This window comes from Zeugodacus cucurbitae, chromosome 6 (assembly GCF_028554725.1).
Source record: "Zeugodacus cucurbitae isolate PBARC_wt_2022May chromosome 6, idZeuCucr1.2, whole genome shotgun sequence".
Taxonomy (NCBI): domain Eukaryota; kingdom Metazoa; phylum Arthropoda; class Insecta; order Diptera; family Tephritidae; genus Zeugodacus; species Zeugodacus cucurbitae.
Window position 1 is genome coordinate 50,096,161 of NC_071671.1, and position 24,023 is coordinate 50,120,183.

The following is a 24,023-nucleotide window of genomic DNA, read 5'->3' on the forward strand; positions in this document are numbered from 1 at the left end:
AGGTTATGTTAAACTACTAAAAATCTTTAATTCAGTAAGGGAAAGCACCGGGAATCTTAAATTTCATTATGAAGAAGGTACAGATAATTGGTATACAAAATTTTAAGTGGGTGTGGCTTCGCCACATGGATCAAAAACCAGATATCCGAAACTACTCGACCAATTTCAATGAAACTTGGTTTGTAATATTTTCCATACATCTCAATGATATGTTGTGAAAATAGGCCAAATCGCAACCACTCCTATTTCCTATCTACCAGAACTTTGAAGTCGTCCTGAAGAGTTTATTTTACAATATGTAAAGTAAGCACTAGTGAATATATCGGAACAGAACTTTGCATAAATACTGCCTTTCTTAAAATCGCCGAAATCGGATTATAGGTTTTCAAGGCCCCATATATCGAACATAGGGACCTCGGTGCTTCTAACCTAATATTAGGGTTTCCAACATTCAATGGACTTTATCCATATATATGTCGAATATGTGGGTCAAATTGTGTGTTATATAAAATTAAATAAATAAATTGCGAGAGTATAAAATGTTCGGTTACACCCGAACTTAGCCCTTCCTTACTTGTTTTATTTTAATTTTTTTATTTCTTTTATATTTTTTTTTTTAATTTCTAAAATATTTATAACAAATATTTTTTGGTCAGCGCTACAACAACACTTTCCATGAATAATGCCAATCTCAACAACAACAACCAATTTAAGTGACAACGCCCAAAACTATTCATAATATGGCCATATATGTATCTTCATATTTATTATATAATAAGCTATTAGCTCTACGTACACACTTGTGTTAATACTTATTTCCTTAAATATATTTAAATAATTACAAAATATTGTTTTTCAAAACATGCATTTATGCATAAATTCTTAAGTATCTATAATATTAAATATGTATGCGTGTGTATATATGTGATTATCGTATGGAACTTTGCGTATTCGGATGACTCGTGTGATAAAGTTGATGATGCACTTGTGTTAGGTCATGGTTATGTTTCACATGATGTTCCGGTTGCTGTTCGAAAAACACACAATTGTTGTTGTTGTTCACATTGATGTCCTCCACCATGGGCTCATCCGCCGCGTACCAATGGTGTGAGTGCAAGATATTTGTCGTTTCTTGTTGATAGTTGACACTGTTGTTGCTGCTGCTACCGTTACTCATGTTGCTCACGCGTCCATATTTGGAGTAAGCGTTGCGCGAAAGATTCCAATCGGTGGGCGGCGGCGAGTATTGGAGTGCTTGCAGTCGTCCACTATTGTTATTGTTGTTGTTATTTTGCATGTGATGGAACCCGAAAGGCCAGGTCTGTAATGAATTATAAAATGAAGGAACTTATTGGTTATTGAAACATGGTAATCACCGAAAATTAAAATCGGGGGAATACAGTATTTTGAGTTATATAAAACAATGAAATTCATACTCATCAAAAACACATATTTTCTTCTAATTAAATAAATATTAAAGTTAATGAATGAATACCACCCAATTTTGGTTCTCATTTCGTTAACTCTTATAACACAATTTGAAGTGAACGTTCTGTTGTTGAGGTCTGAGCATTGTCCAAATCCAAGAACTAAATTTATTATTGGTCAGACTGGGAGTCATGCTGTCTAATTGAGCTCCTGGGGGCCGTAGGGGCCCTAAGTTGGCCATTCCCTGAGGGTGGCGGCGCGTTGCGTAAACTAGGTGGAAGTTGCACTGTCGTAGAGGCAACAGTCGCAGTATTGCGTTGACAGCTTTAGATGGCTCCATCCATTGCATGAGTTACACCTAACCAATGTGGAATTTGGATGGAGCCTTTTAGCGCATACGCAGCAGAAAAATACCACAGACCCCGGGTTGGACTCGATGCCAGCCCGGAGTAAGAGGATGTGGAGCAACGCTGCTGCAAGGCGTTGCTCCAATGACGAACAACTAGACTTAAAACTTATCGATCCAAACAGGGTTAGATCTCCGAAATGGCAGCCCTTGACCGGATAAAATCCGGGTCAACTCCGGTGGCGTAGAATATAGAGTTGCCACGTGAAACCAGAGAGACCCTTGCGCAATTTCGATCTGGATATTGTAGCAGGTTAAACTCCTACTTATCCAGACTGAACCCCGACCTACAAAATACATGTCCTGCATGCAATAAGTCCCCGCATGACACTGATCACCTTTTTGCATGCCCAACGAAACCTACTTATCTAACACCCCTTTCCCTTTGGTCCAACCCTGTCGAAACAGCACGTTTCCTGGGCCACCCGTTAGATAACCTCGACGAAAACTAGATTTATGCTTTCTTTTCAGGAAGGGATAGATAACCGCTACAACAACAACAACTAAATTTATTATTCATTCTATATAAATCTAACTTTCATATTTAATCATATTTATAAATAGAGGTCTTCCCGATCTCAACTAAATTCCATAACTGGTCCTTATTTCGGAACGATTGTTTCACAATCCGTTGCTTTAGATCCTCCCAACGATTTCCAATTGGATTCGTGTCGTGGGACTGACTTGGGCAATTAAAAGAACTCACAACGTTGCCCTTGAATCGACTTCGAAGTATGGTTAGGATCGTCATCCCACTGAAATTTCCATATTAGTGACATACTTTCCTCAGCATATGACAGTATCATGTTTGTGATATCTTTGTAGTTTAACCTATACGATAAATTGGTCTTCCAACGTACCATGAAAAGCAGAGCCTGACCATGTTTAAAGTTTTTTTTGTAAACCAAAAATGCAATTATTTCTATTTCGAAGGGAGTACATTCCGTGATCATTCATTTATAAAAAATTTAAGTTTTTGCTGCACTTTTAACAGCACTTTTAAAAGCTATACATGGGAAAGAACGATCCATGAAATTGAATCATGCGATTTCCTAAACATCTTAGAATAATTAACAATGCACTTATTATTTTGACTACTTAAAGAACGAATTACTACAGTGGATCGGCACGCCTACTTCAATAATGGAGATTCACTATTTTCTTTTCGCTTTAAAAGGTTTATCTATTTATTAAAACCGACCCAAAGTTGCACTCGTATACTTCACCAAACTTTCAAAATTTAGCCATGATTGCAAGCTAAAGGAATGTACTCATTATTTGGACCAAGTGTGTGTGACAGCTCTTCTTCCAATCGTCGAAACACATCTCAAACTCGATTTTTTAGTGTCACTTCATTTTTGGAAATAGGAAAAGTCACACGAAGCCTTGTTTGACGAATATGGAGGCTGAGGCATCTTTACAATATTGTTTTTGGCCAATAATTCACGAACAAGCAACGAAGGGTGAGCTCACCAAGTTACGACGGTCAAAACATAACATCTTAAATTATGAGATTCCGACACTAAAATATTTTTGTATGAACATGGCTTTTTAACACATACTTAAAATTATTTCAAAATATTTCCGATGTATGGCAAATCACTAAATGTGGCGTTAACCACGAATGCCACGCATAAAATGTGTTGCTGCATTGTTTATGCATAATACGTCTACCGACAAAAGTTCAAGCCCATTCAGTCACGGGAAAAAATTAAGAGCAGAAGAATCTCTTAGAGTGTTGTGAGTTCAAGTCAAACTCAGAAATTTTCCATAAAAGTGTTAGTATAACAATGGTTTCAGTGGAATTCTATTTAGATTGAAGTAATTCGTACTTTAACGTGTGCACTACTGTTTGTCGAATTATATGTATGTATGTGATTGGCGTTCAACCGTTTAGCCGGTTATAGCCGAATCGATGAGAGCACGCCACTCCTCTCTTTCCTTCGCAGTTCGGCGCCAGTTGGAGATTCCAAGTGTAACCAGATCGCTCTCCACCTGGTCCCTCCAACGGAGTGGAGGTCTTCCCCTTCTTCGGCTTCCTCCGGCGGGTACTGCATCGAACACTTTCAGAGCTGCAGTGTTTTCGTCCATTGGGACAACATCGTTCATCGTCTGCGGTATTCGCCGTTGCCAATGTTCTGAGGTCCGTAAATCCGCTGTCTTTTTATTCGCTGAACTATGCCAATGTCGTCGTATAACTCGTACAGCTCATCGTTCCATCGTCTGCGGTATTCGCCGTTGCCAATGTTCTGAGGTCCGTAAATCTTGCGCAAAATTTTCCCTCTCGAAAACTCCTTGTGTCGTCTCATCTGATGTTGACATCGTCCAAGCTTCTGCACCATAAAGCAGGACGGGAATGATAAGCGACTTGTAGAGTTTGATTTTGGTTCGTCTATAGAGGACTTTACTATTCAATTGCCTACTCAGTCCAAAGTAGCACCTGTTGGCAAGAGTGATTCTGCGTTGGATTTCAAGGCTGACATTGTTGGTGTTGTTGATACTGATTCCCAGGTATACGAAATTATCTACAACTTCGAAGTTACGATTGTCGAATTAATCTTCATTAAAAACACGAGCTTTGCGACTTCTTCAAATATTAAATCCCAAAAAAATTTCAAAATCCAATTTTCCGAGTAAGTGTAGATTTCAAAAGATCCAGCATCGTTAAATTTAGCTTTTGTCAACAGCTTCAGTCTAAAATCATAGTACCTTCATATTCCAAGAGCGTTCGAAGTCAAAAAATAAACATTTTTTTGTTAGTGATCTTAATTTCATACCCATGACTGTATTTGCATAAGTTATTCGTAGTTATTGCATAGATATGCAATGCCCAAGCATGGGAAACATCAAATCTGTATTGTTTATATGCTACTACGTACATATATTCGAATAAATCAACATTCACCGTCTGTTCCCAGCGCGATCATGGCACACACCAAACTGCCAAAATGCCGCGACTTTTCCTTTGCTCCATTTTAGTTGTTGTTTTGAAAGGGAGGCCGCACAGATTGGTTGATGGCTTTATTGTTGCTGATAGCGGATTGTTTAGCTTTCTTTTGCCTTTGCTTGCTTATACCCTAATGTTCGCGTAGTCAACAAACCAAATGGTTGCACACTTCTTACGTTGCTGTAATCGCATTTGTGTGTGTGTGAGTGTGTGTGTATGTAACATATGCATTCTTATGCATGTAATAAGCGCCCTTTTGTAGACAACAATCCTTTATTTTAATAGGCCTTTATGATGGTTTTGTTTATTGTTATGTTTAAGTGATTGTTAACGCAATCACATTTGTGTAAATAAACATTTTTGAATGTGAAGGAGGAACACACCGCAAACAGCTGTTCGCTGTTCACACTTCACACATTTCGCATTTTGCGGTGATCCACATTCATTAAACATTTCTACTTATTGAACACTTACAGCGAAGAACAAATAGGCAATAAGCAATATGATTTATTTGTGTGTTTGATTTATCGCTCTACCATTTTGACAAACGAGTTGGCGCCTCTCAAGAAGTTAAGATATCAAGAAGTCAGTATAAGAAAATATAAAAAGTTACTGATAAAATTTGAGCTAGATATTTTTTATACTCTCGCAACAAAAGTTGCTAGAGAGTATTATAGTTTTGTTCACATAACGGTTGTTTATAACACCCAAAACTAAACGAGTTAGATATAGGGTTATATATACCAAAGTGATCAGGGTGCAGAGTGGAGTTCAAATCCGAATGTCTGTCTGTCCGTCCGTCCGTCCGCCTGTGCAAGCTGTAACTTGAGTAAAAATTAAGATATCTTGATGAAACTTGGCACACTTATTTCTAGGCACCATAGGAAGGTTGCTTTCGAAAATGAGCAAAATCGGACCACTGCCACGCCCACAAAATGGCGAAAATCGAAAACACATAAAGTGCCATAACTAAGCCATAAATTAAGCTATGGAAATAAAATTTGGTGTGAAGGATCGCACTATGAAGGGGCATATTAGGATGTAATTTTTATGGGTAAATAGGTTTTTTGTATATATCTCGTAAATTAATAGAACTGTATAAACCAAACTTTCTGCAGTCGTTTTTTTTTAACCATTTCTTAATACAGTCCAAAAATGAAAGAAATCGGATAATAACCACGCCCACCTCCCATACAAAGGTTAGGTTGAAAATTACTAAAAGTGGGTTAACTCACTAACGAAAAACGTCAGAAACACTAAATTTCACATAAGAAATGACAGATGGAGGCTGCACTCAGATTTTTTTACAAAATGTAAAATGGGCGTGGCGTCGCCCACTTATGGGTCAAAAACCATATCTCAGGAACTACTCGACCGATTTCAATGAAACTTGGTTTGTAATAGTTTCCTTACATCCCAATGATATGTTGTGAAAATAGGCCAAATCGCTTTACAACCACGCCAACTTCTTATATATCAGAACTTTGAAGACAATCTGAATCGTTTACTTTACAATATATAAAGTAAGTACTAGTGAAGATATCGGTGCAGAACTTTGCACAAATACTATGTTTATAGTGTAGCAGCCCCATTCTAAAAATCCGAAATCGGACCATAGATTTTGAAGGCCCCATATATCGAACACGAGGACCTCGGTGCTTCTAACCTAATATTATGGTTTCCAACTTTCAATGGACTTTATACAATATATATGACTAATATGTGGGTCAAATTGTGTATTATATAATATAAATAAAGTTAAACAAATAAATTGCGAGAGTATAAAATGTTCGGTTACACCCGTACTTAGCCCTTCCTTACTTGTTATTATTTTCTTTTTTTCTAAAATCGCTAAGAGTCGTATTGCGGTAGATTATACAGTTTTCGAACAAGATCATTTTTTACCGAAGCACTCCTGGTAATTTTGGAAATGCAGGCTTTCAGAACCAAAGGCTATTGAGTTTGGGAAGTGTTTCCACGATTGGAAAAAACGTTGTAGACGAAAGAATAATTATTGTATTTCCCGCACACCTCGTACATGAATAGGTCTGTACCTTAACCTATATTGCATTTTCACGGACTCTACCCCTCGCTTTCTAAGCTTACTGTTACTCCTGTTTCGGTCAGCAGAGCAATCATGTTTTAAGAATACTTTTCAACTGCATTCTCTCAAACTGGAGAACTGCAGTCTACCGATGAGGACAATTTTTTGAATCAAAAATCAAAATATGGCCTTATGAGTCACGATTCCTCTATTGAACACCATTGTAGGGAACACAACAACAAATTCTCTTAAGCAAAATCCTATCCATATTTCAACGTGAAGCTGACTATATACATATATAGTAAGAAGTGACTCGTTCTTCATTTCCTCATGATCCATTTTTACCTTAACTGTAAATCAATATCGTCACAGAATTTCCCGTGCTTGAAACGGTGACAGTTTGCACTGATCTGTCAGTCATTTTGAGGAGACGTTTTTAAAAATATCTGACTGTCACTGTCTTTTCTGAAGTGTTTTCTTTAAACTATGAAGATTTCTTGTATGTAAATATGTAGAAATGTATGCTTGCATCAAGTATACGCGCAGCAAAATTGCATAGACACAAATCTTAAAGATCTGTCATATTCATAGTTGAAAGTGGAAAAAATATCAAATTACAGGAAATTTGATCGTAATATTGCGTGTTGACTTTTCGAAATTGTTTTTGCACTGAGCTGTTGTTACTCACTTAGTATATGTGTGTATATTGATGTGTGCCTGTACATATGTATGTACATGTGTATATATACATATATAATATTTGTGATTTGACATTGGATTATATTTAGTATGTGTGTCACGTAGATTGACAAAAGTTATGATTTAATTTTTTTTTACTCAACGTTAAATTATTCAAAATTTGTTTTGCGTATTTATGTGCATAAATAAGTATATATTTTTATGTTTATATGTTTTGATTTAAATATTTGTTTTTAGTTTTATACATTATAACTAATTCAAATACATATTTTGATTCATGGGTTCTCCTCTCGCTCTGTTTTTTCGTTAAACAATATACATACGTATGAAAACAACTGGAGTATTATACCGTTGAGTTCAGTTCCAAACGGTAAATGGATATCTTATTAAAATGGTATAATTGCATGAAATCAGACTTATACCAGTTACTAGTTCGATTCGCTTTTCATCAAGTTTGGCCGAAGATGATTTAGTATTTATTTCCAAAATTATTGAGTTGATAATTGTAATATGTACGTCAACATTTTGTTAAAAAAGTGTTAATTAAAACAAGATAGGTACAGACTTATCTTCATTCAAATCTAACAATGTATGACTAAATGGATCAGACAGAGTCAAGAATCTTATCACAAAGGATATGCTAAATTTACGATTTAGTTATATAGTTATTCGTGAATTAGTTACCAAGAACCAGCAGTTTGACCCCAATATAATTTTCTGGAGCCAAAATTCTGCGGTATTTTTATAGTATTCCAAACTATTGCTCATATTTAGCTTTACCTAACCGACAGAGCCGTTGGAATTGGAATTTATATCGTTCAGGTTAGTTAATTTATGGTCAGAGGCTGGCCCTCGCGACAAGTGTCGTAAGATCCCATTTGAACAGCTAAAGTCGCCGGTCCACTGTGATGACAAAAGTCTTCGTATGGATCGCAAAAATATCTCGCCAAAGAGCTTTGAGTTTATCACATATTCCATGAGACGGCTAACGTTCATTGTAGTCAGTTCGCTTGGATCGCTAAAGGAAAAGCTACCGGGATGTTTCAACATCAGTCTTGTGAACTGAAGTGGACAGTTGAGGAGAAAATTATTTAACTTCCATACACTTATGTCCAGTGAGTACTCCCACTATTGTGGCAAGGTGAAACTAGTAATTCAGCCGACCTCTTGCGTTCCACTCTAGGCCAAAAGTATCTCACAACCGAGCTGGTGCTGATTGTTCGAGCAACGTTTACCAAACTAGTGATAGATCCATTGATCCAGTGCTAGAACGTAAGAGGACAACGGAACCCCGGCTCAGGCCCATGCTTAATTTAAAAGAATATTACACCCTTATGTAATAGGGCTCCTAAGAGCAAAATGTAAAATGATTTGATTTCTTATAGTTTAATGCCAGCTAAAAAAAAAACTTTATTTATTTTGAAATGCTGAAAATATGTATTTGGATCGCTGCTGGCAGCGGTCTGGCTGACTAATCAACGTTAGATATTTAAAAATATCTCCTCCAAGCAAAAATCTTTGATTATAGAAACAGATTTTTTCCTAAGACTGCCGGACAATATCAAAATTCGGAGCATATAAAAATCGTATATAAAAACTCGGTTCTGAGGGAGCTTGAGCCTCAGATAACTTTTTTGATAGCTTAAAGACGCGAGCTAAAAAACACGTTTATGAATATATTAATCATTTAAATATGAAAGTAATTAACAATGAAAAGCCTGGTTCAAATTAAAAAAAATACTTGGTATGCCGATCAAAAATCACAGACATTACGTTCTAATATTGATTTTATAATATTGAACTAATCAAATAGTTTTAGACTTTAATGCCAACATTTAAAAAATCTATTTTAATAAATTGATTTTAATTGCAAACTAGCATTCCCCCTGCATACATTTGTACATAGATACATGTACCCCATAAACATTTTCCCCGGTACATATGTACTCTTGTTCCATTGTGAAAATACGTGTATGCTTCTGCGGCTGCTAATGTGTGACAGCCCAATTTGACATCAACGCTCGCGCCATCAATTGACAAAATGCACCTGCGACCATATGGAGTTCGTACTTATGTATGTATATGCCGAGAAGTGCCGCTGGAGCCAAAGCGGCACTGACATCACTTAAATACGCCTTCAAGTATACACTTACAAACAAACACACATATACTAGAGTACTATGCGATTATAATTTGTGTTTGATTTTTTTTGAGGGGTGCTACGGTTCGTATACTTATTGTCTCGAGATGTTTATTATGTGGCAAATTAAGAAGATATAACTCAACTGTTGTAAATTGCCCGTGAATGAAGTGTTGAACAGCGCAATGCAATGTAATATGCTCTAATCGTTCCTTAACAATTTAATACACGTTTGTCAGAGATTTGTTTTCAGTCACAATTAACCGGCAAAATGGCAGCTAATTTAATAGTACAACATTTGTATATAATTATGGATAATTATTTATAATAGCATTGTAAAATCAAACGACTTTTACAATTCTAAGAGAGACTTATTTGAATATAGGGTTTCTCAAATGGGATAAGTGAAAACAAAATAATAACAAGTTTTACAATACGAGCAATTAATGATTTATTGGTGGCATTTCGAATATTGCAAATGAAAAATTTTATTGATGTAGCTGACACACGAAAGACATGAAAGGAAATCGTTTGTGAATCCATGGGTATACGAAAGCTCTGTGTGAAATGAGTGCCTTGGAACTTACAATTGACCAAAAATAACATTGAATTTACTAATCTGAGTAATGATATACCTGTTCAAGACTATAATCGACTGATTTCCCGCTGGACTGGATCTTATGAATCGACTCCAAAGAGTGTTTTTTGGAATGTTCATGGAATTATTATATAAATTATATAGCGTTACTAATACGTTTCAAACTCAAAACACAATAAACGTCCAAATTTTAAGAAAGCATTGATTTAAGTACCGTTACTCAAAACGATGAAATGAGAAAATTGTAGGAATTGAGCCTGGTCTAGAGCATTACGAAAATTTTACGACAAAGGAATTATAATAAACGAGACAGTGTGCTATTTTGAAATAAAGCAAATCCGAGTATAAAATTTGCGATATGTGTTCAAAAAATAACGGGAATTTTCATTTTTTTTTAATAATTCTTGCAAATTGCACATGATCGGTCGAATGGTCAAATGAAAAACAAAAAAGATTCTCCCTGGCACTACAATGCGGTTGTGGATTGTAGATTAATTGACATGTCCAACGGATTTAGATATGGAACAAAACCTTAAATACTACAATTAATTGGTCGGATTTTGTCATACGAAGCTCAGAATTAGTTATTAGTTTATTTCTGGCATTAATAATTATTTCCAAGTCTCTTAAATTCTATCTAAAACTGTGCAATAAATATTTAATAATAATAACAATATATATATTTACCATGCTTTGCGGCACACCCTGCATGTTGAAAATACCCGTCGTCTCTTGAAATGTCTCTGGACTTTCTGCCGTCGCTGTGCCACCTTCCACAAGTACTTTTAACTGCTTTATATACATCGTCGCTAAACGTAGTGTGTCCAATTTGGATAGCTTCGTATCCGGCGGAATGTTTGGTAGCTTCGTTTTGAGTCGTCCAAAAGCGCTGGAAAGCACACGCATGCGTGCGCGCTCTCTTGCATTGGCAGCATTACGTTGTATGGGTGGATTGCCGTTTTTGGAACCTAATAATTATTTATTATATTTATTATTTATTTATTTAAGATATTACTAAGAAAATCATGATTATTTAATTAAAAAAAATGGTATCCGTTTTGAAGAGCTACATTAAGATATTTCACTAATATCTTTTAATCTTTTGTAATATCATGGGAAAGATCGGAAAGTGTAATATTGAGTGAATATGTCTGGATCTTTATTGTTGCTCGTTTTATCTATTGTAAAGTTGATTTAAAATTTTATATTTGCTAATGGGCGTGCGTGGTTCCCTGTGTTTGTAGTGGGATTGGGTACAGATATAACGTTTTATTATATTATTTTTAAATAACACTGTTTTGTGAGTATGAAAATGGTTCAACATCGCGCATTTGCAATGACTAATTAGATGGAATGACAAGGTACACGTGAACACAAGGCATGAATATCAAGCCAACCCGTTGAAATCAATTCGTTTTCCTCGTTATTTTTTGTATATACATACATCTCGATTATTTTAACAACCGTACGATAAATAAAACTATTACATTTTCGTATAAAAATCGGAGGTTTTCAAAATGCATTACTCCCAGAGCTCTCATATAATGCTTCATGAGATCCTGAGTTTCCTAGCTATGTTTTTATGTTTTTTGAGTGAGGACGCTTGATAAAGACAGTGGTTTCATCCTCGAGAAGGCATTTGTCAACATTTAAGACTCCTTCTTGATTAAAACACGTTTATTCACAGCGTGAACTGTATCAACTGAGGTTATGTTGACTTCTCCGAACAGATCATGTATTATTGAGACAAAAATTAATAAAAGTGCTGGACCTTTGTTAGAAAATACTATTCCCAGGGGCGAACGCAGGGGTTTTAACACCCCAAAAGCCCCCCCCCCCCCCCCCCAAAGTAATTGTATTTTTAAATAATAAAATTTTATTCTACATAGTCATTTGAAAAATTGTAATTTGTTGTTTTCAAAGCAATCTTTCTGCCGACGATGTATGAATATGTAAAATAAATGAATACGTTAGTCACTAACAGCGTTGCCGTTTTGATACATTTGTATCTTTTTTGATACTTTTTTTTATAAATTTTGTGATTTGATAATTTTTTTGTTCACAAACGGCCTATTTTGATACTTTTCTGCGGATAGAATTTAATTTTTTGAAACTATGAAAATGTTAAACGAAAAACAAACCTATTGAGAATTTAATTTTTTGAAACTATGAAAATGTTAAACTAAAAACAAACCTATTGTATCTGGATAGTATTAAAAAGTTTTGGGAATGTAGACCAATTAAAAAACCCAGAAAAATATAAACTGGACAGAGAAATTTTTTTAATTTGCTTCAAAGTAATGAGTTTGCCTTATAACTCTGTGGCTACTGAACTGGATTTTTTTAGATTTAAGGGGAATTGTGAGTCAAAAATGGACTACTTTTGAAAATTAGTTCTGAACTGAAAAGTCACCAATAAGGTTTCTATTATTTTTTTTAGAGTTTATTGTTAATCATAACACATGAAAACTAAAAACTCATTTATTATGACTTTCAGTTTTCGTTCCATGAGCAAACTGTTGTGAAATAAATTTAAATTAAAAAAAAATTATGCTATTTGCAAAAAAATACTTGAGCGCCCTAACTAAAATGTCTATATTTTTAATAAAAACAACCAGAAAAAACTGGTCTGAATTAGATACACAACTTTACTTATTATTTGTTTTTCAAATGAAAATTTTCAAAACAGTGCAGCGTTTTTTAAAGATTGGAGCAACAATCCCTATATCTGTCGCTTCAAGTGAACGCTCGTTTTCCTCACTTCACAGGCTTAAAACATATTTAAGAAATAAAACTGGAGAAGCACGCCTGAAAGGAATGGCTCTCTTGAATATCCATAGAGATATAGACGTGACGGAGGAAGAGATTTAAAATGTTATGGCCCAAAATAAAAGAAGATTAGACTTCAATTTGTAAATAAAATAATGAAACATTGTCTTTTTACCTAAAACCCCCCCCCCCCCCCAAATTTTTTTCCTGCGTTCGCCACTGACTATTCCCAAAGTTTTAATTTGTGATAAAGGCATGTTTCTTATCCAAAGAGCGAGATTTCGAATACTATCAAATTAGCAAAGGAGGTTTCAACGAAAATCTGGTAGCGGAAAGGGCGAACCCAAAAATACTAAAGGATAATAATTTGAAATGTCGGTAGAACAATGATCGTCAGTGATTAGAAAGAACTTTGAGTTACTCATAGTATTTCTTAATATTTATTATAAATCAAAATTGGGCTCGAAGAGTATTTTTAATAAGAGTATTTAAATAAGTCTTTCTCACATAGAAACGTTTTTAATTTAATTTAATGTTTTAGTAGGACTTCTACAAAATTAATTAGAAATGTGTTATACTTTTAATAAGAGTTTCCACTTTATAACGTAACGTAACGTAGCTTCAACACTTACTTTGAGAACTGGCATCCTCATCAAAATCATCATCGAAAGCATCAAATGGACTTGAAGCTCGTTTTCTTCTGGGCATTGTTGTTTCTTTGTTTTCTTTTAGGATTTTATTTATTCTCCATATATTTTTTCTACAATTATTTAAATATATATCAACTTTATAAATTTCACTTGAATGCACTTTCACGGTGTTTAGTTTAATTTCATAACAATTTCGTTTAATGGTTTTCAAATGCTATCACAGCTCTTTCAATAATCACAGCACGAATACACCAAACCAAAAAAAGTTGTCGAACAATTCTTTAAGCGCGTCAACCGACCGTAACGAACCATATACAATGCGTTTCTGGTATAAGATCTTAGAACATCTTAGTATTTACGCGCATCTATGCGCCCGAGTGCCATTGAAACGACCAAAGGACTATTTTTAGACCATTGTGGGTGGAGCATATGTTCTATATACATATGTATATATATACTAGCAGTTCTTTAACTAGTAGATCTTAAGACAATCTCATTGGTAGGCATCTAGCCGAGGAATAGACAAATAGAAGACAGCTCTTCACATATGAATGAGCAAGTAAGTGGAAACATATGTGCGGGCATGTAAATAAATAAACGAATCGAAATGCGACCATGTGAAAAGTAGCTGAACGAATTGCTAAAGATGTGGTCCAGCCGTGTTTTGATACCAAGATTTGTTTACATGAAATGTTTGAGTTGTTACAATGAAGTACTTAGGATTAGGAGATATTTCATATAGATTTGATAGATAGATACATGTTTGTCATGTAAGGGTATTCTTAATTTTCAAAACTACCGACATTTTTTCAAATGTTTATAGTCCTATAAATATATAACTATTGAAATTACATAAGAGCTCAGATCTAAATTCGCATTTACAATTTCCATATATACGCAGAGAGAAAGAGAGGGCTCAGCATTTGTTATCAACGTCTAAATCATTTCATAATTAAAATTTGATGAAAGATCATGTTTCTTCGTCGAGAAATACCTTTACTGTATTTACTGTTAGTTAAGAAGAGGGTAAGAAATTACTGTTGGGTTTCAATTTATGTTGGTTCTCTTCCAAGCTTTTTGTGTTTACTGACATTAACATCAGGTCCATATCCATAGCCAATTTCATCGATATCCTTAATTTGAACTATTTTCTCCAACAAGAGATTACAAAAATATTCAACAGTCTATCAACGAGAGATTTGCTACCATGTTTTACATGTCTACAACATAATAAGATACAATCAATTGTTCGACGATAATCTTTAATTGTTCCCATGGTCCTTAAAAAATACTTTATTTATGTTATGTTAAGCGAATTTCAATCGGATGTTAGCTATCGTCCGACCATATTCTACATTAGACGATATTGAGAAAGCGCTCATCAAAGTCTTTGAACAGCTGATCCAGTAATCTTGGTGAGGCAATATTCACGGAGTTGAAAAAAATCTATACTGAATTTTGCCTCAAACGAGTTCTCAACACATTATTCAACGTGGAAACCCAGTTCCTCTTAATAAGAAACATATTTTTGAGACACTTTATAGTAGAATCTACTGTGTTTTCAATCTGTACCTTAGAATAAAATTAATTATATTTTGTTAGCATTTAATGTATTCTTATCTCTGCATTCGTTGCCTCCAATTAAGCACTAAGCATTTGACGAAACAAGTGAAGCTTCTAAGTATGAACTTGTTATCAAAGCTTTTGCCCAAGAGCGCAATAAATATTTACTTCGCTGATAATATACATATATATATATATAATATATGCAAATTTAGCATATGTACTATATAATAACAATAAAATTAAAATATAAAATTACTAACAACTAAAATTTGTAAAAGTTCATTAGCACCTGACCGTTCATAGTTTACTGGGAAAACATAACCTTATTATATAATATACATATAAGATATTAAATTTTTCCCAAAGTACATGCATTATAATTATTTATACAATTATTTTTAATTTCAGCTTCTGCAAATCATATATTTATAGAAATAAATCACGCAAGCAATAATTCTTAACGGGTAAGTGATAATGTTTATAAATTTTAATTTATATTTTGTAAACTAAATTTTCATGAATTTAAATTGATTACATCGCGTTTGTGTACGTACTTATATACGATTTTTACCATACATACACATGTTTCTTCGAAAAAAGTGTCTTAAAATGCGTCATTAGCCCATAAAAATTGTGCGAATACTGTTCATAGTGAATATAGTCCCATGCGATACATTATTGAGCAAATACAATAAAATAAAGTTCTGATTGAATCATCGGGTATTCGAGTGTCAGGTTCGGAGTGTTTTGAGTGTTCAAACTCGGTTCTTATATATTCAAATTAAATTATACACTTCATTATCAAAAAACCAAGTACTCTAAAAAATCGTGATAATTCGTAGCAGATTAAGGCAGTAGTCTGCTTTAGAAGCCGAAAAAAAGCGTTTTTAGCAATTTTTTTTTTTTTGAAATGGAAGGAAATGATAGCGGTAAACGGAATTTTAAGACGATAGTGTATATAGTAAGGCTTAAAAACAATATTTATTATTAAGAAATATTGAAATTTTTTCAAAGTTGTAAGTATTTTTCTGGAGCACCTGGAGTCTGCACTTGTAAATCGGTGCGGTGATGCAGGTCGTGCGATGCATCTGAAACAGTCGAACCAATTTTTTTTTTAATTTTTATAAGTTTCTTTTCTTTATGAACTAAAAAAATACCGAAGAAGTTAAAAAATTCCAAATTTTTTCGAAGTTTGAAAAAAAATCACTTTTTTAAGAAAAAAGATTGGCTTTAAGTTGCAAAACAAGTAGTTTAAATAATACATTTGTCCAACTTTTTCAAAGTTCAAATAAAAGATAATTTAATACTGAAGCTAGATCACTTTGGTTTTTTTCGATCGGACATATATTCTTTTTTGCTATCGCCGGTACCGTTTTCTAATACTTGTGAAAATGAAAACTCGAGAAAACGCGCTTTAAAGTCTGCCTGAGCATTCGCATCTGCTCGACGCTCGGCCATTAAAACTGCTCTAGCTTCGAAAATATGTCGAATTGGCCTCTGGACATATTCTTGGATAGTTTTGGAAGAGATTTAAAACAAAAAATCGATTTTTTGAAGCCTGTAAAGCAGACTACTGCTTTAACGAAACATTACTTATAAGGAAGAAGAAAACGCAAAGAAACCTCATGAGAAGCCTGTGATATTGTAAATAATTTTCTGGAAAGGATATATATTTTTATTTCCATCAACTATTGTAGAAAATGTTGAACATTGTTTCAATATTACTTAAACTCACAACTCCCTGAAGCTTTAAAGCTTTATTTACGATTTATTTTTATTTTAAAGCTGTAAACATTAAAAATAGTATTTTTAAAAACTTACATACTTGCTTCGAAATGATATATCGTTGATATAAATATTTACTATTTTATTTATTAACGCTTCTGATGAATCCAATGCTTTCTAAAGCGTTGATTTATAATAAGTAAAACCGTATCAGACACCGTGGAAATTTCGTCAAATGAATACCAGAGTTATTTTTGATACTTATTTTATAATATTTAATATTAATTTTGACATCAGTATTGTGAACCATTAACCATTTACCTCTCTCTCTCTCTCGGTCTTATAAATCCTTAATATGTGTTTTCAATCGTTACATGAATCGATTGACCTTACAATAGAATTATATAGGTGATTCCTAATAGGAATTTCCTATACGATTATACCATACGGAGACCTCGATCACAAATTTAATGTCACATTTTCAGTAATTGTAGTCAACATTTTTAGTTTTTGTAGGTGAAAATGTGTTAAATGAAACAAACATTATATTAATTAATAAAATGATAACATGAAAGATACATCTTTGACAATACTTTTAAAGTTTTCCAAAATGATCGACTATAGTGATCACTGGGACGATTTTATTCCAAAATTCGAAGTCAGGGTGCATTTAAGAGACATCGATAAAATAAAGGTCTTCCTAACTGCTGTTTCTAGCAACAAGCTCCAACCAAGAATTTTCTCGAATATGTATATTTCTCAAATAAAATACCTTAAAAAATCGTTAGATCATTAAATCTAGTTCAAAACTTAATATACATATATTAAAGCATAATCTTATAATTACCATTTCCATTAGACCCCCATTCGTGCTTTTATTTTTAATACTCCAACGTGAACTCATTCATAAATTTTTAATCACCATCTCATCGTACTTTTCTGCTGGGCTACGTAACAAATACTGTTTATCTCCTTCCTTTATCAGCTGTGTATGACCTCCCGTTGGTAATTAGCCGTTATAACTTTTGACATCACAGCAATCGGGCTTTTGGTATAAAATTCTGATTTAAGCTCGAATTTAGAATGAAATTGAAATTATTTGTGTTCAGTCGTGATACAAAACTTCAATGTGGAAGATTAGCAGAAAAACCTTATTGCAAGGCAAGACGAGCCTCACGTCAAAGACAACAGCAGCACCAGCATCAGCAGCACTATGCCGCCATAGCAGTGTCAAGGCAGAGAGTGCGGTGCCACCGCAAATACCCTCAACGGCAGATGTGGTTATCATTGGTGGCGGTTCGGCAGGATGTCATACGTTGTATCACTTGGCTAAGCGCGGGGTGAAAGCGGTGCTGTTGGAGCGTGCTAAACTAACAGCCGGCACCACCTGGCATACGGCGGGCTTAATATGGCGTTTACGACCCAACGATGTGGACATACAATTGCTGAACAACTCACGACATATGCTGAGACAGTTGGAAGAGGATACCGGATGCGATCCGGGTTGGATACAGAATGGCGGCATATTCATAGCACATACAGAAGTAAGATTACATAGAATATAGTAGTGTATATTTTTAAATCCAATATGGACATTTGTGTTTTGTGTATGTACACGAATTATGTGTCAATAACATATTGCATATAATTAGACGATAACACAACGGAATTCGAAAACAGAAAATGTTTGGTAATGTTTCTAAAAGAAGTTGGGTCACCTATCGTAAAAAATGTCTGTAATTTCATCATATAATATAGTTGCGATATAATCATTATAGCGGATTTTTCGATACCATTCTGAAGTTCGAATTGATTTTTGCTTCCAAATAGGCCTCAGTCTCGTCGATTTCTCTCCACCGACATTGTTTTGGGTCTGAGAACAAACAAATGCCGATGGAGTCAGTTCTGGAGAATACGGTGAATGTAGAAAGGGTTCGAAGGGTTTTTACATGAAGGAAGGTTAGGTTCAACTACAGAAATGTGGATTAATTTTTTTGTGGACGCAGAATTTGGCAGCTCCAAGGATATTGTGTACCACAATTTATTCCACTAACCATGTAAACATATGTACATATTTCGCTCATGCATAAGAAAATCGAATCATCCTCATCCATCATCAGTTTTTCGTCAGTTACCATGATCAATTCTAGCTTATATTAAAAAAAAATATTTCTTTAAAATTGCCCTGTTAGAAACGTTTGGACGAATATAGACGTCTCGCCACTGTCGGTGATGCTTTAGGCATTGAAAATCATATACTCGGACCAGAAGAGACACAAAAGCTATTTCCACTACTTGATCCGAAATCATTCATTGGCGCGCTCTACTCACCAGGCGATGGAGTTATTGATCCGGCCATGTTGTGCACTGCCTTGACACGTGGCGCAGTTAAGAATGGAGCCAGAGTTATTGAGAATTGTGATGTCACCAATCTGGTAGTCGAGGACACCTCGAAGGGCAAACAACTGATCGGTGTGGCCACACCATATGGCAATATAAAAACAAAGACCGTAGTGAATGCAACAGGCGTTTGGGGACGTGATTTGGTGCAGAAGCATGGCTCGTATTTGCCACTTATACCCATGAAGCACTCGTACATTATTTCGGAGACCATACCCGGCGTTCGCGGTATACCGAATATACGTGATCACGACTACTCCACTTACTTTCGAATACAAGGCGATGCAATTTGTATGGGTGGTTATGAACCGAACCCTGTTATATTGGAACCGGTGGCGAAAGATTTTCACTTCGGTCTCTACGACTTGGATTGGTCCGTATTTGATGTGCATCTGAATGGTGCCATTAAATTGTGTCCTTCATACGGGAATTACGGCGTGAAGAGTACAATATGTGGTCCAGAATCATTTACGCCCGATCACAAGCCACTCATGGGTCCCGATACAGTTATAAATGGTTTGTATCATAATTGTGGTTTCAATTCGGCTGGCATGATGTTTGGTGGTGGTTGCGGTGAACAAACAGCACTTTGGATAATTAACGGTAAACCCGATTTGTCAATGTTTAGCTTCGATTTGCGTCGTTTTACGGTCGCACAGAATCGTGGTACACAATGGATACGCGAACGTTCGCATGAGAGTTATGCTAAAAATTATAGTATGGTCTTTAAATATGATCAGCCACTTTCCGGACGTAATTTCCAAAAAGATCCGCTGCATAAGGATATGTTGGCGCAAAATGCCTTCATGGAAGAGAAGCAAGGTTGGGAGCGACCCGGCTTTTTTATGAAACAAAAAGCGGAGGTGCTCCCTTACGATTGGTATGGTAGTTATGGCCACACGAGGCATGCCGAACGTGCTTACGAAGACGTGCTTGAGGGTGATTTAAAGTACTCGGAGTTTTCGGATCATCATAAATTGGTATGTCGTAAATAATTGTGGTAGTGCAAAAGTTTTTCGTACTATGTGTGTGTTTGTGTGCATATATTGCAGATAGGCGAAGAGGCACTGGCTTGCCGAAACGCCGCCGCCATCTTTAATATGAGCTATTTTTGCAAATTGGTTATGTCTGGGCCGGATGCACAAAAGGCCGCTGACTGGATCTTTAGCGCGAATACTAATCGTGATGCTAATAAGTGAGTAAAATTCGCATGAGAGGATATAGAGACTGCGCCTCCCGCCAAACAGTTTCTGTTGTTTCGCTGACGTCACAGTAACAATGGTTAATTGAGATGACAGGTGAACAGTTTTTAAATGTGAGCATATCACTAGTTGACAATACCCGCTCAGTTCTCTTTCCTCTCTGTTGCGCTCTTAAATTGAGTGACAGCATTAAATGTACATACTTCTTACTCTAGAACCGTTTACACCTGCGTGCTCAACAACAGTGGCGGTGTGGAAGCTGATGTTACCGTATCACGTCTCAGTTCTGGCACTGGCGCAGTGCATGATCCGAAATTTACCGGTCAAGGATATTACATTGTGGCTGGTGGTGCCTCCGCTTATTACACCTACTCTACGCTACTCGCTGAGATACGCGAAAAGGGCTTCAATGTCACATTACGTGACGTAACCAGTGATTTGGGTGTTATATCCATACAGGGTCCACGTAGTCGCGATATACTTCAACGCATAATTGACTGTGATCTCTCGAATGAGAGCATACCACCGAATGGCACACAAGTGACAAGTGTGAAATGTCCAACAAGTAAGGACGCACAAGTGGGTGTGCGCGTTTTGCGTGTGAGTTTCGTGGGTGAGCTTGGCTATGAGCTGCATGTGCCCAAAGAACATTGTTCTGCTGTCTATCAATCACTCTTGGCTGTGGGTAAGCCCGATGGCGTACGTAATGCTGGCTATCGTGCACTCTACTCGTTGAGCAGCGAGAAGGGCTATCATTTGTGGAGTTTCGATTTAAGACCCGACGATACACCCATTGAAGCGGGCCTTTCGTTTACGTGCCGCAAAAATGGTGACTACAAAGGCAAAGCGGCCATTGAGCGACAACGTAAGGAGGGTATTAGACGCCGTTTAGTTTATTTAACGTTGAACGAACAAGTACCCATTTGGGGTTTGGAAGGTGTGTATCGTAATGGTGAAGCGGTCGGCTTTCTCCGACGTGCGGAATATGGTTATGCTTTGGAAAAATCAATTGGTCAGGCGTATATCAGTCGCAAGGATGGCGAAATCATAGATAATGATTACGTAACACAGGGCACGTATGAGGTGGATATTTTGGGGAAACGATATAAGGCTGAGTGTCATTTGAGAAGTCCCTTCGATCCAGAAAGTAATCGCGTATTGGGCATTTATTAAATGTGTACGAAGTACTTAGTACTTTGATTTTTAAGAAAAAAGTGGATAAATTGTAATTTATGAATGTTGGTTATGTCGAAATGAGAGTTGAAGAAATTTTATTAAATATTTTTTATATTAATCTTTGGAAGTATATAAATCTTGAAGGGCTGTTCTGTGTTGTGATACATACTTTAAAAAAAGAGTCTGTACTTACGGGTTAAGCTTCTCAAAAACACTTTGAAAAAACTTTCGCTCGAAAAAGAGATCTTCGGATAAAAAATATTTTCTCTGTTCAGAACATTCTAAAACTATTTTCTTCATATTTTTTAATTTATTCGCAATTAATTTGGTTGGATATTTTTAAAGTAAGAACACATATATCTCGTTTTTGAAAAAAAAAACTATGTTCTACAATGCCTTTTTGACTGTAATAGTGGCCCCCGAACTCTTACATCTGGAACAGCTGGGTTTGAGTACCAAAATTAAATTCCAAAACATCTTCGCAACTTTTCTAATGTTCAAGCTACAATCGCCAATCTCTCAATTTTGAATAGCGTAAAGGAAGTGGACCAGTTATAGGAACATACATATATAGAGAATAATACTCCAATGACCTAAGAATTTTAGAATTTTAACAAAAGACTAATTATTCCTACTTCTTTATTTATTCTTCAAAAGCATGAAGAAAATAATATTTTAATGATGAATTGGCTGGTATTACAGAATAGATATTTTCAGTTCTACTGCTCGAATTATTGTCCACATTAGTGCTTAACTCCCGCTAGTTTTCTGGTTGAGCTTCTCTTCACATTTGTAATGTACATCTCTGCGATAAGCACTCTTTAATCCAACAAGTTTTACGAAAGACTGATCGATTTTTATAATTAGGTACGGGCGAGCACCGGGGGTTTCGCCTCTAGGCGGGTAGTGGCGTGGGTGTTTTTTACTCGCAAGTACTGAGGTTATACCGCCCTTACTCGGTACCGCGCGAAGGTGAGTTTCACGTTTAGGAGGGATAGGCTGTTTTCGCATCTGTTACGCCATTTGTCCAGTTTTTCGTATTAGCTGAATGGGCCCCCCGTTCTCGTTTACTCACGAAGGTTTGAATCTTATCACATTTTAAAGGATTTTTAACATATTTTATGGGATTATCAAAGTTACTTTCATTTATCACTACACTACATATTTACAAATGTAAATACATAAAATCTACATATACTTATGTCTCAAGTACGTGTACACAAAACAATAAAAACCAATGTCCGTCCGTCCAACGCAGCAGGAGCACTTTCAAATTAACTCATTGTCTACTACGGCAATGGCTTACGCTGGCAAAGTAATAAATTAGGTGCTATGGCAGGGACAACTGTTTGGAAGTCAATTGCTTGCGCAATATTAACCAAAACTTAGCTCACATACACATATATAGATGTAATTTCCCACTAGCCTAGAATCTGAGTTTTCCTACGCATTCAGAGGTGTTTCATTACTTTCTTTGAAGTGGCGCAATTTATTAACAATTTACATACATACTTCCTTATCCTAGTATTCATATACATACATACAAACAAACATATAGAAGATATAGACATCAACATACAACGACTCAAGTGCTTCAGCTATCGGACCCACCGCACTCGAAGAGTTTTGACACATTTGCGGTCACCAAAAAATTATAACTCAATTAATATTAATGCGCGATTATGAGCGTTTGAGTGTTTTTCGTAGAAGGCTTGCAATTCATGCAACTTGCAATACACATGCATACATTCCTACGTAAATATGTATGCTGAGGCTGCCCAGACGTGTCTACTGAATATGTCTGTATCTTTTAGGTATTTTATAGCAGACGTTGTGTCGCCAAGCGCACATATTGAGTGTATAGTCAGAAGAGTAAGTATATCAAGTATCTAAAGATATGAGTATGTAGGTGTGTTGTACATTAGGTCGGTTCTAATACAATCCAATTAATGATGTGTATAACATCTCATACTATAGTAACGCTCTTAAGACAAGACTTCTTGAAATAATGCTGCTAATAAAACTATTGTTAAATGCATAATTTTGTAAAAACGAAAAGAGTCAATTAAGATTGTGAGTGACTGCTTATGGCCGTATAAAAATCAGGGTCTGATTCTATTACACTTACATAGGTCAAAGATGGTTTAGGTGAAATGCTAATAGGATTCTATGCTGCATGTAGATCGGTAAGGTTAATCTGGATTCTCTCTGGTAAGACAGGAAGAGTGCGAGTGAGAAATAATATCTAATCAAACTCTTAATGCGTTTCAAAT

General features: G+C 35.6%; 3 protein-coding genes across 3 annotated transcripts in view; 2 read left to right on the top strand and 1 right to left on the bottom strand.

Moving 5' to 3' along the window:
• Positions 1 to 18,085, top strand: part of LOC105217363 (uncharacterized) — a 57,251-nt gene extending 39,166 nt beyond the window's left edge. The window contains exons 6-7 of the mRNA XM_054234018.1: positions 15,656 to 15,711; positions 17,958 to 18,085. Coding sequence (XP_054089993.1) covers positions 15,656 to 15,708 — 53 coding nt within the window. The 3' untranslated portion in view covers positions 15,709 to 15,711; positions 17,958 to 18,085. The remainder of the gene's footprint in view (positions 1 to 15,655; positions 15,712 to 17,957) is intronic.
• LOC105217361 (neurogenin-2) lies at positions 849 to 14,021 on the bottom strand. The gene is made up of 3 exons (XM_011192317.3): positions 13,664 to 14,021; positions 10,950 to 11,230; positions 849 to 1,321 (listed from the first exon to the last, which is right to left on the bottom strand). Exons 1-3 carry the CDS (start codon positions 13,737 to 13,739, stop codon positions 929 to 931), a joined length of 750 nt encoding a protein of 249 aa, XP_011190619.1. The 5' UTR covers positions 13,740 to 14,021; the 3' UTR covers positions 849 to 928.
• On the top strand, positions 17,993 to 21,868 carry LOC105217362 (sarcosine dehydrogenase, mitochondrial). The gene is made up of 4 exons (XM_029043528.2): positions 17,993 to 18,516; positions 19,165 to 20,352; positions 20,425 to 20,567; positions 20,790 to 21,868. Exons 1-4 carry the CDS (start codon positions 18,100 to 18,102, stop codon positions 21,745 to 21,747), a joined length of 2,706 nt encoding a protein of 901 aa, XP_028899361.1. The 5' UTR covers positions 17,993 to 18,099; the 3' UTR covers positions 21,748 to 21,868.
• The last annotated feature ends 2,155 nt before the right edge of the window (positions 21,869 to 24,023 follow it).

Excerpts from the sequence above, each read along its gene's own strand:
- LOC105217361 (XM_011192317.3), bottom strand. The coding sequence starts at position 13,739 with ATGCCCAGAAGAAAACGAGCTTCAAGTCCATTTGATGCTTTCGATGAT. Across the intron at positions 11,231-13,663 it reads TGAGGATGCCAGTTCTCAAA|GTTCCAAAAACGGCAATCCA; the intron begins GTAAGTGTTGAA and ends AATAATTATTAG. Across the intron at positions 1,322-10,949 it reads AGGGTGTGCCGCAAAGCATG|ACCTGGCCTTTCGGGTTCCA; the intron begins GTAAATATATAT and ends AATTCATTACAG.
- LOC105217362 (XM_029043528.2), top strand. The coding sequence starts at position 18,100 with ATGTGGAAGATTAGCAGAAAAACCTTATTGCAAGGCAAGACGAGCCTC. Across the intron at positions 18,517-19,164 it reads TATTCATAGCACATACAGAA|AAACGTTTGGACGAATATAG; the intron begins GTAAGATTACAT and ends TTGCCCTGTTAG. Across the intron at positions 20,568-20,789 it reads ACTAATCGTGATGCTAATAA|AACCGTTTACACCTGCGTGC; the intron begins GTGAGTAAAATT and ends TTCTTACTCTAG.